The following is a 17215-nucleotide window of genomic DNA, read 5'->3' as shown; positions in this document are numbered from 1 at the left end:
ACTAACCTTTGATTTGGTCCCTTATCAAGTGCTCTTTGGAAACCCAAGAACACCACATCTACAAATTCCCCTTTACCCACTTTACTTGCTACTTTCTCAAATAATTAGTAAAACATAATTTTCCTTTCGCAGAACCATGTTGACTCTGCTTGATTGTGTTATGATTTTCTAAGTATCCTGCTATAACATCCTTAACAATGGATTATAACAATTTCCTAATAAAGGATGTTTAGATAGCAGGTTTGTGGTTTCCTGCTTTCTGTCTCCTTCCTTTGAATAATGATGTTTATTAGCAATTTTCCAATTCTGTGGGACCCTTCCATAATTTTGGAAGGTTATAACCAATACATCAAATATTTCTGCAGCCACTTATTTTAAGACCCTAGGATGTGGCCATCTGCTCCTGGGCACTTGGCAGCCTTTAGGTCTAATTGTTTTCCCAGCATCTCTCCCCTAGTGACTGTTTTAAGTTCCTCCCTCCTGTTCACCTCTTGATTTTGAAGAATCTATGGGAAGTTTTTGAAGTCTTTGCAGTGACAACAGACAGTTACCTGTTCAGTGCCTCTGCCATTGCCTTGTCTTTCATTATCAGAGTCAAAGCTGGATAAATACTTGCATGGAAAATATGTGCGAGGGTATGGGGAGCAAGTAAGGCAGTAGGGCTAGTTGGAGTGCTTGACACAGGTATCAGGCGGAATGACTTCTTTTTGTGTTGTATGATTGTATAAATACAGGTGTGCATTGTCTACTGTCTGCTATCTGAGTTGCTTCAATAGCAGCAGCACCCAGTTTATCATCACCTTTATGTCTCCAAATCTAATTATAATTTTCTCTCATTAGCACTTAGCTGTGGAACTCAATGTCGTATCGACTCAGCATACCAAGTCTGATAAATTGGAATACCTCAAAAGAATGAAGCACACGATACCGCAAGCGGCCCCCTCAGGTCAGGATTGCATTCTGGCTGCTTGTATCAATTTGCATGCACTCTGTGGCTGTTTTCATGCGGGGGAAAAGCTCTTGTGCGTTGCAAAGACAAGTCAAATTACAGCAAGATTGCAAAGTCAGCCATTCAACGTTTGAGATGTAAATGCAGCATTCAAAATATGATTTGCAAAACGTGAGAGGCATTTTAATTGGATGGTGTAGGAACACAGGGCGAGGAGGGGGCCATTTAGCCTCTTGAGCCTGCTCCATCATTCAGTGAGATCATGGCTCATCTGTGATCTAACTCCATCTGCCCGCCTTTGCTCCATATCCCTTAATACTTCTGGTTAGCAAAAAAATCTATTGATTATAGATTTAAAATTAAAAATGGACCTAGCATCATCTGCCCTTCATGGAAGAGAGTTCCAAACTTGTACCAATGAAAATCCAAAGAGCTTAGATGTTTTGGTGCTGAGCAAGGTGGAGTATGAGCAGATTTGGGTCAGTGGGGGAAGAGAACTAAAATTGGGAGATCTGATTGTTCTGTTTCAACAGCCAACAGCCAGCCTTCTGAAAATCGAGCTCGGACCTTCCTCCCAGGCCTCAGCATTAGCAGTTTGTCTGCAGAGGATGTCCGGATCGCTGGAATGGCAAAGCAAGTCAAAGAGGTGCTGCCTCACATCCCGCTCAGTGTCATTAAGATGGACCTAGGTAGGACGTCAATTTTATTTTCCCCCCTTGCCCTAATTTCTTTCCACTTCTCTCTATTATATATCTTGCACTAGAAGCAGCCGTTAACTACTTTGCTATTATTGTTTAAGTCTGCTGTCATTTGATTGACTATTTGCTGTCTTCCCCCCCCCCCCCCATGCCTGGCGCTGCTTGGATTGGGGATGACCATTGACAGCTGTCAACCTGGTACCGCACCAAAGTGATAGTTTTTCATGTTCATCCGTCAAATCCTATCTCAGAATTAAAATTCAACTAAACATACCTAGAATGAAAAGTGTCAGTAATGTTGACCATGAAAGCATTGTATTGTTGGTTAAAAACCCATCTGGTTCAATATGCTGTCTAGGCAAGGGATTCTGTCCAGTATGTGATTCCAGGCCTAAAGCAATGGATTTGACTCTGAATACCCTCTGAAATGCTATGGCAGCTCATGCAGTCTTATTGAAGGCACAATTTCTTCAAGGGCAGCTAGGAATTGGCAATTAGTGCTGGCCAAGCAGTGCCATCGTCCTGTGAATTAATTTTTTAATAAATGTACACATGCATTCTTTTTACTGACCAGGAAACAATCGTTTTGCTGCTTGAGGTCACTGAGGCCAGTGATGGCCCCAACCAGTAATTATTTCAAAACAGATCTGAAACACATGACTCCTGCAGCCTACTGATCACATTGTGAATATGCCCACGAGGTGACACGGTGACACAGTGGTTAGCACAGCTGCCCCACAATGCCAGGGACCTGGATCCATTCCAGCTTGGGTCACTGTTTTTGTGTGGAGTTTGCACGTTCTCCCCATGCCTGCATGGGTTTCCTCCGGTTTCCTCCCACAGTCGAAAGACGTGCTGATTAGTCAAATTGGCCATGCTAAATTCTCCCTCAGTGCACCCGAACAGGTACCGGAGTGTGGTAACTGGGGGACTTCCACAGTAACTTCATTGCAGTGTTAAGGTAAGCCTACTTGTGACAATAATAAATAAACTTTAAACCTCTCAAACATTAGCAGGGCTTGTTACTTTCTGTCTGACAGTAAGAGTTTTTCTTAAGCAAAAGTTGTAAGTGTTCACAGTGGTTATAGTTGGATTATAGTTTAAAGCTTGCACTGCAGAGAGTGGGCACATAACCCAGGCTGACGTGTCCAGTTCAGTACCCAAGGAGTACCGTCTTTCAAATGACACCTTACCCTGAGGCCCTGTGTGCCCGCTGAGGACAACATGCAAGATCCCATTCATAATGTTTCAAAGAAGAGCAGGGGAGTTCTCCCTCGTGTCCCGGCCAGTATTTGTTCCTCAATCAACATTGTGAAAACAATAACATTATCGTTGCATTGCTGTTTGTCAGACCTTTCTGATGAGCTGCTGCGTTTCCTACGTTACAACATTGCTTCATCAGTGCAAAGTGCTTTGGCATGGCCAGAGGTTGTGAACAGTATTAAATGCAAGACTTTCTTTGATGTATCGTGATCCTTCTCTTGTGTGGATGTACCATAATGTTTGAACCTTTGCTTCAGAGTATGGGTGAACTAATTGGAAATGCACATATTGCTTATTGCCCAGTTTCTGCCATTGGAGGGCACTGTAACACTTAAAAAGCTGCTATCGACAGAACAAAGTGACTCCCTCTTTGTCTCAGGACTTGCACAGGACCTTTACTGACTGCAAGTGCTTTTCAGATCAGCCTTTCTGGCTACAGTATTAAAAGTGGACGCAAGGAACAGAGAGATGAGAGTTTCTGTGCACAAATGGTTTTAGGGTGGTTGGACATCACTAAAGCATACAGGGCCCTGGGATTTATAAGTAGAGGCACAGATTAGACAACTGAGGAGGTTATGCTAAACCTACATAAAACACTAGTTCAGTGCCAGTTAGATTATTACATTCAATTTTGGGGGCCTCGTTTTAGGGAAGGCGTAAAGACTTTTGAGTTCAGAATAGATTCACCAGAGATTGAGGGGTTACAACAGTAACAAGAGCGACTTAAATTTATACAGCACCTTTTGCTTATTAATGCACTCGAAAATGCTTAAAGCTGTGTGCTTTAAAAGAACATCAAAACTGCATAGGGAGATATTAGGGGAGATTACGGCACAGTAGTTTGCACTGCTGCTTCACAGCGCCAGGGACTCAGGTTCGATTCCCGGCTTGGGTCACTGTCTGTGTGGAGTCTGTACATTCTCCCTGTGTCTGCGTGGGTTTCCCCCAGATGTTCTTGTTTCCCCCCACTGTCTGAATGATGTGCTGGTTACGCACATTGACCCGAACTAGGGCTGGAATGTGGCGACTAGGGGAATTTCACAGTAACTCCATTGTAAGGCTTACTTGTGACTTATAAATAAAACTTTACTCTAACTTTACCATTAACCAAAGCAGTAAGTTTTGAGGAGGAGAGTGGTTTAGGGAGGGAATTCCAGAGCTTAGGCCTTTGGCAGCAGAAGGCATGACCACCAGTGTTCAAGCAATTTAAATTAAGGATGTCAAGCAGGGCAGAGTGGAAGAGCTCAGAGAATTTGGAGGGGCATGGGACGAGATTACGGAGATGGGATGGACAGGGCCATAGAGGAATTTGAAAACAGTGATTAAAAACTTTTAAACCAGAACTTAGTTGAACCAGGCACCAATGTCAGTCTTCTCAAGAGTAATTAGGGATGGGCAATAAATGCTGGCCTAGCCAGTGGCATCCATCCCCCAGGAAATAAAAAATAAGAATAACAGGTCTTGGTATGCATCAGGCAGCAGAAATTTAGATGAGCTTAAGTTTATAGCAGGTGGAAGATGGGAGTCCATGCAGGAGCCCATTAAACCATGACCATTGTATAAAGTCCAAAGGTGAAAGAGGACTGATGTCAGCAAAGTGCTTCTTCACTGACAAGTGTCTGTTCATATCTTCACAGCCTGGGTAATAGTCTGGTGGGTTAGATTGCCCACTCTTTATAGAATTGTCTGTTTTTTGCTGTATTGTTCTAAGTAGGATGAAAGTTACATAGATTAAGTGAAGGGTGATCAACCTATTTCTCCAACTTATAGAACCCTACAGTGCAGCATGAGGCCATTCGGCCCATTGAGTCTTCACTGACTGCAATCTCACCCGGGCCCCATCTGCATAACTCCATGCATTTACCCCAGCTAGTCCCCCTGACACTAAGGGGCAAGTTAGCATGGCCAGTTCACCTAACCAGCGCATCTTTGGACTGTGGGAGGGAACCCACGCACATACGGCAAGAATGTGCAAACTCCACACCGGGAATCAAACCTGGGTCCCTGGCGTTGTGAGGCAGCTGTGCTAACCACTGTGCCACCCTATTCATAAGCGTGCTGAGAGAAGATAAATGTTTTCTTTGAAGAGCAGTCATTGTTTGGCGTGGACCTAACCCTTAACTGGCATTCCATTTATAAAGCACCTCAGGTCATCCCAAAGTCATTGAAGTATTTCTAATGTGCAGTTACTGATGAATTGCAGGTTGTGCAGCAATTTGGCACAGCAAGCTCCCACAAACAGCAATGTAAGATTAACCAGATAAAGAGCTTTTTTTTTTCCAATGATGTTAGCTATGGGATAGGTATTGGCCAGGACATCAGGGAAGAACTAATACTACTCACTTTTAAAATAAATCCAGGATCTCTCATATCCACCTGAGAGAGCAGATGGGGGTCATGGTTTAAAGACACGTTCTAAAGACTGACTGTCAACAATGCAGTATTTCTCCAGTAGTGTACTGGAGTAGACACTTGGAATTGCCAGTGTTGGACTGGGGTAGGCACAGGAAGTAGTTACCTTACCTGATGAGTGTTTTCTCACCTGATGAAGGGGCAACACTCTGAAAGCTCATGCTACCGAATAGACCTGTTGGACTTTAACCTGGTGTTGTGAGAGTACTTACAGTGCCTACTCCAGTACACTACTGGGGAAATACTGCATTGTTGATGGTCAGTCTTTAGAATGTGTCTTTAAACCATGACCCCCATTTGCTCTCTCAGGTGGATATGAGAGATCCTGGATTTATTTTAAAAATGAGCAGAATTAGTTCTTCCCTGATGTCCTGGCCAATATCTATCCCACAGCTAACATAATTTAAAAAAAAGCTCTTTATCTGGTTAACCTTACATTGCAGTTTGTGGGAGCTTGCTGTGCCAAATTGCTGCACATTCTACAATTCATCAGTAACTGCACTTTACAAATACTTCAATGAAATTGGGATGACCTGAGGTGCTTTATAAATGCAGGTTCATTATTTTTCTGTCTTAGTAAACTGGGAGGCAAGTATTTTACACAGAGGGTGGTAAGTGCCTGGAATGCACTGCCCGAGGAGATGGTAGAAACAGATACAAGAGCAACATTTAAGAGACAAACGCATGACTTGGCAGAGAGTAGAGAAATATGGACCATATCGAGGCAAAAGATTTTTAGTTTAGAAAGGTGGTGTGTGTTGCGCAGGCTCAGCAGGCCAAAGGACCTGTTCCTGTCCTGTACTGTACTTTGTTTCTTGAATAGTGTCAGTGTTTTCTTTATAAGCTAACTCTCAATTTGTTTCAGTTTTTATGTAGCTTTTTGAGTGTTGATTGGACTTTGAGCCGCCAGTTGACGTAGTCCTCAACTTGTTCATTGACCTTGCTTTCTTCTTCACTTGCTCAGTAAATACGAAATGTGTTGACACGACCATCACGAACCTACTGGAGGGGAGAGTACAGTTCACCCCAGAAGAAGTGTCAGTCAGTTCCTCCAGCATATCTTTGTCAAGTAAGCCTCGCCTGGCAACCAGCAAATTGGTCACCTCGCTGAAGAAGGATGCACCTACTGCCAAGGTAAACATCAGTGCTGCCACATCCACCCAAGTTAAACTGGGTACCCTCCTGACTGCACTCTTTAGGAACATAAGAAATAGGAGCAGGAGCAGGCCATCTAGCCCTTTGAGCCTGCCCCGCCATTCAATAAGATCATGGCTGATCTGAAGTGGATCAGTTCCACTTTCCCGCTTTCTCCCCATAACCCTTAATTCCCTTGTCTATCAGAAACCTGTCTATCAGAAACCTATCTACCTGTGACTTAAATATATTCAGCAAGGTAGCCTCCACCACTTCAATGGGCAGAGAATTCCAGAGATTCACCACCCTTTGAGTGAAGAATTTCCTCCTCAACTCCGTTCTAAACTGCCCCCCCCCCCCCGTTCTTATCTTGAGGCTGTGCCCTCTAGTCCTGCTGTCCTTTCTGAGCGGGAAGAATCTCTCTACCTCTACCCTATCTAGCCCCTTCATTATCTTGTAAGTCTCTATAAGATTCCCCCCTCAGCCTTCTAAACTCTAACGAGTACAGACCCAGTCTATTTAATCTCTCTTCATAGGCTAACCCCCTCATTTCTGGCATCAGCCTGGTGAACCTTCTCTGTACTCCCTCCAAGGCCAATATATCCTTTCGCAAATGTGGTGACCAAAACTGCACACAGTACTCCAGTTGCGGCCTCACCAGTGCCCTGTACAGTTGCCGCAAGACTGCCCTGCTTTAATATTCTATGCCCCTCGCTATAAAGGCCAACATTCCATTTGCCTTCTTGATCACCTGCTGCACCTGCAGACTGAGTTTTTGCAACTCGTGCACAAGGACCCCCAGGTCCCTCTGCACTGTAGCATGCTGCAGCTTTTCGCCTTTCAAATAATAATCCCTCCTACTATTATTTCTACCAAAGTGGATAACCTCTTTCCATGTGTTTTAGTCAGTATTCAAGTAAGCTTGCGAGGTCAACTGCAACAGTCTGGTGGGAAGACCCTCTACATTAATCTTCAAAAATCCTTAACACTGGTCATATTGTCTGTTATACAAGTCTCCCTTATAGCAAATGTTACTGCAGTAAAGTGGTAATAGAGTTACAGAGATTTACAGCATGGAAACAGGGCCTTCGGCCCAACTTGTCCATGGCACCCTTTTTTTAAAAACCCGTAAGCTAATCCCAATTGCCCGCATTTGGCCCATATCGCTCTGTACCCATTGTACCCATGTAACTATCTAAATGCTTTTTAAAAGACAAAATTGTACTCACTTCTACTACTATCACCTCTGGCAGCTTGTTCCAGACTATCACCACCCTTTGTGTGAAAAATCTGCCCCTCTGAACACTTTTGCATCTCTCACCTTAAACCTATGCCCTCTAGTTTTAGACTCCCCTACCTTTGGGAAAAGATATTGACTATCTACCCTGTCTATATCCCTCATTATTTTACAGACCTCTGTAAGATCACCCCTCAGCCTCCTACGCTCCAGAGAAAAAGTCCCAGTCTATCTGACCTCTCCTTATAACTCAATCCATCAAATCCCAGTAGCATCCTAGTAAATCTTTTCTGCATTCTTTCTAGTTTAATAATATCCTCTCTATAATAGGGTGACCAGAATTGCACACAGTTTTCCAAGTGTGGCCTTACCAGTATCTTGTACAACTTCAACTTCTGTATTTAATGTTCTGACCGATGAAACCAAGCATGCCGCATGCCTTCTCCACCATTCTGTCCACCTGTGACTCCACTTTCAAGGAGTTATGAACGTGTACACCTAGATCTCTTTGTTCTGTAACTTTCCTCAAAACCCTACCATTAAATGAGTAAGTCCTGCTCTGGTTCAGTCTACCAAAATGCATCACCTCGCATTTGTCTAAATTAAACTCCATTCGTCAGCCCACTGGCCCAATTGAACAAGATCCAGTTGCAATTGGAGATAACTTTCTTCACTGTGCTTCCGATCTTAGCGTCACTTGCAAACTTACTAACCGTGCCTCCTATATTCTCATCCAAACCATTAATATAAATGACAAATAACAGTGGACTCAGCACTGATCCCTGAGGCATACCGCTGGTCACAGGCCTCCAGTTTGAAAAACAAGTCTCTACAACCACCCTCTGGCTTCTGAGAAGAACACAGTAAAAAGGTCTGACAACACCAGGCCAATTTTGTATCCATTTAGATATCTCACCCTGAATCCCATGAGATTTAACCTTATGCAACAACCTACCATGCAGTACTTCGGTAAGGGATCTTCCACAGGATCATCCATCCAGGAGCTGTGTATGATCCCTTTCATGGGGTTCTCCCGTTTCCCCTTTTCCCCAACATTTTGATCAGCTTTTTAAGAAATCCAGGATCCCATTCTTCCCCATGCATCTGCTAAGGAGAGGAACAAGTCCAAAGCAGTTATTGGTAGTACAGGACTTCCAGAAAAAAGGTGGCTATTTTTAAAACTTTTCACCTAGTGCTCATCACAGTTTAGTCTCCAGGAGAAAAGGGTGCTGATTTGGCCTTTCTCCTGTGGTATAATTTTTGCAATAATTTAAATCTGGCGTTCTTGCGTTTTATGTCCTGATGAGTGCAAGATGAAAAGCTCCAGCAACATGCCTCTCTTTTCAGCTAAATCTAAAGCAGTGCTGCCATACCCCTCTCAGTTTTTAAATGGTTCTGTCACTCGCTGTCTCATCCTGGCAGTTTGGCTGTTGCAAGAGCGACAAATGGCTCACATTTATTGCCAGTTGGAGAAGGCATGCACGTTGTAAATGGTAGAGACTTGTTTGCATATAAATATACAATGTCGACAGTGATAAGTAGTGTGTAATCCTTCGAATCATAGAAAACTTATGACTCAGTTGTGTCACTGTTGGTCAAAGCAGAACTTTCCCCAGTCTAATCCCAGCTTCCTTCTGTCAGTGTCTCTCTCAACCCACGCTATTCTGTCACCTTTTCATTAAGCTGATTTCTTCCCTTGAATCAAAAGCAGCGTTGTTTAATACCTCCGTAATGCTCAATCTGTCTTTAATGGTTATCAATCCAGCTCTCTTTAATATGGATCTATTAACCCCAGAATCAGCTACCTGCTATCGGACTGTATCCTGAAATTTCACTTCTCTTGATGGTCCTTGATGTCAGGATCTGATTTTTGGGAAAAAGTATGAATTTTCAGCCTGGCAAGGTGTGCCCATCATGAGGTGATCTTACAGAGATGTAAAACTCTTGAAGGGAGTATTCCCATCCCACCAGCCACAATAATCATATTGGGTGGGCCATTGCAAAGATCCATTGACCTGGGGTGGAATTTTCCTGCCCTATATACCAATGCCCTGTCTAAATGATTCATTACATCCTTTTATGTTCAATTCCTGTTGTAATGGAAGATAACGTTCCATTTGCCTTTTCAGGAGGCTAAAGGAGAAGGCATGGTTTGGGGGGGGAGTTCCAAGGTTTGGGCCTAGCAGCCAAAGACACTCACCAATTGTGAAACAATTCAAGTAGGAAACATGCACGAGGCCAGATTTGGAGGAATGGAGAGATCTTGGAGCATGATGGCACGGGAGGAGATTATAAATGATAGGGAGGGACTAAAGCATACAGACATTGGAAAATAACGATGAGAATTTTTTAAAATCAAGGTGTTACCTGACAAAAGCATCATAGGTTCATGAGCACAACTTGGTGCAAGTTACAGTTTAGGCAAAGATTTCAACTTACCCGTCAACATGTCCTGTCCAGAATTGTAAGTAACTGAATCTAGATCCTATTTCTGTCATCTGTTCCTTTCGATAGTAGTCATGATGTGGGTATGCCAGCGTTGGACTGGCGTAAACACAGTAAAAAGTCTGACAACACCAGGTTTTAGTCCAACCGATTTATTTGATAATAGACTCACAAGCTAACCTCGAAAGCTTGTGAGTCTATTATCAAATAAATCGGTTGGACTAAAACCTGGTGTTGTCAGACTTTTTACTGTGTTTAATCTGTTCCTTTCCACATTTCTGTTACTGTGCGAATAGTTCTGTTCTCGCTTTTCTGCTGAGAGGCATTCCCCTGAACAGTGAAAGTCCAAACGTGGGGGCACAGTCTCAGGATAAGGGTTGATCATTTAGACGAGGAGAAATTACTTCACTTGTGAACCTTTGGAATTCTCTACCCCAGAGGCTGGTGGCAGTTCCATCACTGATTGCATACAAAGTTGGGATCGGTCTGTCAGGGAATTAATGGATATCGAGTTAATTAAAGCCTAAGACAGCCATGATCTTAGAAATGTAGAAAAGACTCGATTTTTACCATTTTTCATTCCAAGTGCCGATTCTGGGCATAGTGCAGATCGACTCAGAAATCCGCTTTCAGGCGCCCCCATACGCTCTCAGCCATCTCCAGTCCAGTTTGCGCTATGGGTGGGGCTTGGCACTGCCAGAATGATTGGAGCTCTGAACCACACGTGCAGTTAGAAAAAAATTGGAAAAAGCGCACCCTTGTCAGATCGCTCCCAATCCGGAGAAAGCAGCCCGGAAGCGAGGGTGTATCTCGGGAAGTTGGGGGGGGCTGGGTAAGATGTATCTTAGGGGGGGTGGGGTGGGGGGGTGGTTGGCAGATGGATTTCTGGTGGGGGGGTGGTGGCAGGGGGTTCCGCTGCCACTCTGTGGGCGATGATGGGGGAGGAGTGGGCAGAGGTGGCAGTCGGTCTGGGTAATGGGGGGTGGATAAGGGGGGTGCAGAGACGTGTGTGGGTGGTCGGGGGAGAATAAGGGGGACACACGTATCACTGCCCCCCCCCCCCCTTATCCACCCTCACCACTACCTAGATTGATTGCCACCCCTGCCCCCTCCCTCCCCACCAATCGCCCAGAGTGGCAGCGCACTTCCCCTGCCTTCCCACCAGAGATCCATCTGCCCCCCCTCCTTCCTCCACCTCCACGGTGATCGGACCTCACTGGAGGCCAGTTACCAGCGGTGTAGTACAGGGATCGGTGCTGGCTCCTCTGCTATTTGTCATTTATATCAGTGACTTGGAAGAGGGGGGGCTGAAGGGTGTGTTAGTAAATTTGTTGATGACACCAAGATTGGTGGAGTAGTGGATGAGGTGGAAGATTCTTGTAGGCTGCAAAGAGACATTGATAGGATGCAGAGCTGGGCAGAAAAGTGGCAGATGGAATTTAACCCTGATAACTGCAAGGTGACTCATTTTGGTAGGACAAACTTGAATATGGATTACAGGGTCAACGGCAGAGTTCTGAGGAATGTGGAGGAACAGAGAGATCTTGTGGTTCATATCCACAGATCTCTGAAGGTTGCCACTCCAGTGGATAGAGCCGTGAAGAAGGCCTATAGTGTGTTAGCGTTTATTAACAGGGGGTTTGAGTTTAAGAGCTGTGGGGTTATGCTGCAACTATACAGGTCCTTGGTGAGACCACATTTGGAATATTGTGTGCAGTTCTGGTCACCTCATTATAAGAAGGATGTGGAAGCGTTGGAGAGAGTGCAGAGGAGATTTGCCAGGATGCTGCCTGGTTTGGAGGGTAGGTCTTATGAGGAAAGGTTGAGGGAGCTGGGGCTTTTCTCTTTTGCGTGGAGAGGATGAGAGGTGACTTAATAGAGGTTTATAAATGATGAGGAGGATAGATAGGGTGCAGAGACTATTTCCTCGGGTGGATGTAGCTGTTATTAGGGGGCATAACTATAAGGTTCATGGTGGGAGATATAGGAGGGATGTCTGGGGTAGGTTCTTTACTCAGAGTGGTTGGGGTGTGGAATGGACTGCCTGCTGTGATAGTGGAGTCGGACACTTAAGGAACTTTCAAGCGGTTATTGGATAGGCACATGGCGCACACCAGAATGATAGGGACTGGGATAGCTTGATCTTGGTTCGGACATAACTGGGCACAGCATAGCGGGCCGAAAGGCTGTACTGTGCTATGTTCTATTTTCTTTCCTCCTCCTCCTCCCCCCCAAATCAGACAGCGATTTGACTCACCCCATTCCTGATCTGAGTCAGAGAGCCATTAGAAACAATGAAGGCCCTCTTCAGAGGCTGGAGCACCTGACTCAGACTTTTATTTAGCAGATCCGTAACAGTACGGTTGTGGATCGGCAAACACGGCGGTAATGGGGGAAATGCTGTCCATTCGTTCAATTTAAATCGTCATTGCGCCTGATTTGTGCGTAGAACGGATCTGCACCAATCGCGGGTCTTGATAAAGTCGCGATTTGCTCAGACTCAGGGAAAATGGGCGCAACTTGTTGGTAAGATGGGGCCCATTGTGTCTGCGCCAGCCAAAAAAGTGAGAAAATAAATGAGCTGCTCATTTTAATCCCATTTTCTGTCACCTGGTCCATGGCCTGGCAGGTTACAGCAGTTCCGGTGCAGATCCAGGTACTTTTTTAAATGAGTTGAGCATTTCAGCCTTAACTGCCAGTTCAGATAGTGAAGTCCACCCAGGCCCTATTCCAGAAGTCCACCACGCTCTGGGTCCCCCCAATCCTTCTACCAATCATTAATGAATCCTCAGCTCAGGGAAACAGGTCTTTCCTGTCTACCCTACCTAAGTCACTCATCATTTTGTACACCTCAATTAGGTCGCTCCTCAGCCTGCTCTGTTCTAAAGAAAACAACCCTAGCCCATCCAGTCTCTCCTCATGGTTGCAACTTTCAAGCCCTGGCAACGTTCTTCTAAATCTCCTCTGTATTCTCTCAAAGGCAATTATGTCTTCCTGGAGACCAGAGCAGTACACAAAATTCCTACTGTGGCCTAACTAGCATTTAATGCAGTTCCATCATTACATCCCTGCCTTTGTATTGTATATTTTGTATTGCCTCAGCCAATAAAGGAAAACATTTCATGTAATTTCTTTACCACCTGCCCTGTCACATTCAGGGATCTGTGAACACACACCAAGGTCTCTCGATTTTCAATGGCCTCCTGTTTATCGGATATTTCCTTGCATTGTTTACCCTCCCCAGATGCATCTCTTCACACTTATTTGGATTAAATTCCATTTACCATTTTTCTGCTCACTCAGTCAAACAATTGGTAAACTTCTGGAGCCTTCAGCCACCCTTTTCACTGTTAACTACATGGCCGACATCTACAAATCATTTACAAATTTTCCAATCATGCCTTCTGCATTTAAGTCGAACAACAACCAGCAAAGGCCCCCAACACCAAGCTCTGTGGAACATCACTGGAAACTGTGTTCCATCTGCACCAATGTCCATCGAACCATTGCCCTTTGCTTCCTGTCACTGAGACAATTTTGGATCCAACTCACCACTTTCTCCGGTATCCCATTGGATTTCACTTTGCTGACCAGCCTCTCATTTGGGACCTTGTCAAATGTCTTACTAAAATCCACGTAGACAAGATCCACGGCACTATCTCATTGACCCGCCTTGTTACTTCCTCTGAAAAATAGATTTAAGTCAGAAAGGTATCATCTTCCCCAAACAAAACTATGCTGACCAATCCGTATCTTTCTAAGTGACAGTTTAACAGGTCTTGATTCCAATAATTCCACCGTCTTACTGAATGGCAAAGCAATCTCGATGTGTATAGTTTACTCCAGTTCTGATTCTTATGTTAGTTGATTGTAGTTTAAACTGCACCTAGTGTTGTGCCATGGATTTGGAAAAGAGCATCACTGACTGACGTTTGGGGTAGAGCAATCCCTGGAGGTAGCTGGAGTTCAGTCCACAAACACCAGGGCCATCAATCCATGGTGGGCAGAATGGTCATTCTGATTTTGATTGTATATGTTTGGTCTCTTTTTCAAAGCCTATTTCCAAAGCGACATTTGAGAAATCACCAGTTGACAGGCACCTGTCCCTACAGGAAAGGAAAGAAGCCCTATATGCCTACGCAAGGAGGTCAGTACCATTGTTAGAAAGTACAATCGTTTTGGCTCATTTTTCCTGATATGTGAGGTGGTTTACGGAATGGATAGCCCTTCTCAAACGGTAACATTCACAGCTCAACCGAATCATAGAATTCCTACAGTGCCGAAGGAGGCCATTCAGCCTATCGAGTCTGCACCGACCACAATCCCACCCAGGCCCCATCCCAGTAACCACGCATTTGCCCTACTAATCCCTTGACACTAAGGATTAATTTAGCTTGGCCAATCTGCTTAACTGCATGTTTTTGAAAACTGGAGCACCCGAAGGAAACCCACACAACAAGCAAAGTAATACATGCATTTTCACACACTTTGCTTAAGATACGCTTTGCTTAAAAAGCCAATGCCTGTCAGCCCTGTCTTCTGCCCCAGTAACTTGCGCATTAGGGAGCCTGTTTAATTACATTGGGCTTTACACTTTGCGCCACAGTCATCCTGCTGGTCTCCAGAGATATGTAGTATTGTCCCTTTCTGGCAGTCTGGATGCCAAGCTTCAACTGGTTTTACTGGCACACCCCAATGTGGGTGAGATCCCACGTATTGGAACTGTAACAGGGTATGAGCTATTAGTTGGAAAGCTGAATCTGCTAGAAATAACCCCATTCCTTCATACATTACTCATGGTACTTTTATCATTGCCCAGCTATGGGAAGGGTAAAAGGCTGGCATTAGTTGGGCGTAGAAGTGGTGCAGAATCATTTACATGCAAAATATGGTTGAAATTGTCCAGCAGCTGACATGCTGTGAACAAATAAATACAATTTGAAAATCCCTCGTGATTAACCTTTCAGACTGCTCTTGTGAATTGCAGCTGTCTCTCCCATGTCTCTGCGTTGTTTCTGTGTTGTTTCTGTGTTCTTTGTGTAATCTCTGACCACCTTGTCCCTTCCCGAAACAGGCGATACGTAGAGAAGCACGGATTAGAGCCACAGACTGAAGAGAGCCGGGCTGAAGACCCTTGAGTTCAACCGCAGGACCCAGTGCTCAAGATCTCGTCTGGCATTTCTGTTTGTGTAAATGGCACCGGAACAATTACTCTTTTTTTCTTTATAGTCTTTTTTTTGGATTTTTCTTTTTGTTTGAAAAATGTTCTCCAATAATATGGGTCTGATTTTTAAAGATGTTTTATGGGCAAACTTTACAAATAAAATAACTGAGGGTGGGGGTGGGCGGGGGGGAGGGTCGGGGCTTGAGAGTGCAGAGTGGGTCTGCATGGCAATCATGCATGTTCATATATTGGATATTTCTAATATTCTGCAAACAGATTGTGTCCCTTTTTTTGGAGTCTTTATAAAGATATTACAACTGATTTCTTTGTTCCCTTCGCTGTTGTGTTGTCTTCAATGAAAGCCTTCCCTTTGCACGCTTCCAGATTTTTTTTCTCGATCATGCAGTCGATGTAAAACAGAAACGGGCCGGAGAAAAGACAGCCAAGTGTGTTTAGTGAAAGCTGAAATATGGCCACAGGTCAATTCCAAGAACCTGCAGATTCTCAGTAGCCATGCTCTGCTCGCTGCTATTTTTCAGTCAAATGGGCCTGGAGTCTCTTCTCTGTAACCCTTCTGCTGTCTCCGCACCAAAGAGTATGGCAAGATCCATTGCTTCTTGTCACCTTTACACCTAAAGTTTATTTATTAGTCACAAGTAGACTGACATTAACATTGCAATGAAATTACTGTGAAAATCCCCTTGTCGCCACACTCCAGCACCTGTTCGGGTACACTGAGGGAGAAATTAGCATGGCCAATGCACCTGCCCACATAGAACATAGAACACTACAGCACAAACAGACCCTTCGGCCCACAAGTTGCACTGACCATATCCCTACCTACCAGGCTTATCTATAACCCTCAATCCCATTAAATCCCATGTACTCTTCCAGAAGTCTCTTAAAAGACCCCAATGAGTTCGCCTCCACCACCACCGACGGCAGCCGATTCCACTCACCCACCAACCCCTGAGTGAAAAACTTACCCCTAACATCTCCTCTTTACCTACTCCCCAGCACCTTAAACCTGTGTCTTCTCGTAGCAACCATTTCAGCCCTGGGAAATAGCCTCTGAGAATCCAGTCTATCTATACCTCTCAACATCTTATAAACCTCTATCAGGACATCTCTCATCTTTCGTCTCTCCAGGGAGAAAAGATCGAGCTCCCTCAACCTATCCTCGTAAGGCATGCCACCCAATCCAGGCAACGTCCTTGTAAATCTCCTCTGCAACCTTTCAATAGCTTCCACATCCTTCTTGTAGTGAGGTGACCAGAACTGTGCACAGTACTCCAAGTGGGGTCTGACAAGGGTCTTATAAAGTTGCAGCATTATCTCCCGACTCCTAAACGCAATCCCTCGATTAATGAAGGCTTGTACACCATATGCCTTCTTGACCACATCCTCCACCTGTGAGGCCGATTTAAGAGTCCTATGGACCCGGACCCCAAGATCGTTCTGATCCTCTACACTGCTAAAAGTCTTACCCTTGATATTATACTCCTTCATCCCATTGGACCTGCCAAAATGGACCTCTACACAATTATCCGTGTTGAAATCCATTTGCCACTTCTCTGCCCAGTATTGCATCCTATAAAGACACTACAACTGATTTCTTTGTTCCCTTCGCTGTTGTGTTATCTTCAATGAAAGCCTTTCCTTTGCATGCTTCCAGATTTCTTTTCTCAATCATGCAGTCGGTATAAAACAGAAACAGGCCGGAGAAAAGGCAGCCAAGTATGTTTAGTGGAAGCTGAAATATGGCCTCAAGTCAATTCCAAAGAAGTGCAGATTCTCAATAGCCGTGCTCTGCCCACTGCTATTTTTCAGTCAAATGGGCCTGGAGCCTCTGTTCTCTGTAACCCTTCTGCTGTCTCCGCACCAAGGAGTATGGCAAGGTCCATTGCTTCTTG

General features: G+C 44.6%; 1 protein-coding gene across 2 annotated transcripts in view; it reads left to right on the top strand.

Moving 5' to 3' along the window:
- aup1 (AUP1 lipid droplet regulating VLDL assembly factor) overlaps positions 1–15472 on the top strand; it is a 45908-nt gene extending 30436 nt beyond the window's left edge. For both annotated transcript variants that reach the window (XM_080193472.1, XM_080193482.1), the window contains exons 8-12: positions 841–946; positions 1483–1638; positions 6287–6456; positions 14194–14285; positions 15213–15472. In XM_080193472.1, coding sequence (XP_080049598.1) covers positions 841–946; positions 1483–1638; positions 6287–6456; positions 14194–14285; positions 15213–15276 — 588 coding nt within the window. In that variant the 3' untranslated portion in view covers positions 15277–15472. The remainder of the gene's footprint in view (positions 1–840; positions 947–1482; positions 1639–6286; positions 6457–14193; positions 14286–15212) is intronic.
- Positions 15473–17215: the final 1743 nt, after the last annotated feature.

The sequence above is a fragment of the Carcharhinus amblyrhynchos genome, chromosome 1, assembly GCF_965287045.1.
Source record: "Carcharhinus amblyrhynchos chromosome 1, sCarAmb.v2.hapA, whole genome shotgun sequence".
In the NCBI taxonomy this organism is placed as follows: Eukaryota; Metazoa; Chordata; class Chondrichthyes; order Carcharhiniformes; family Carcharhinidae; genus Carcharhinus; species Carcharhinus amblyrhynchos.
This window is presented reverse-complemented; position numbering and strand designations above follow the sequence as displayed.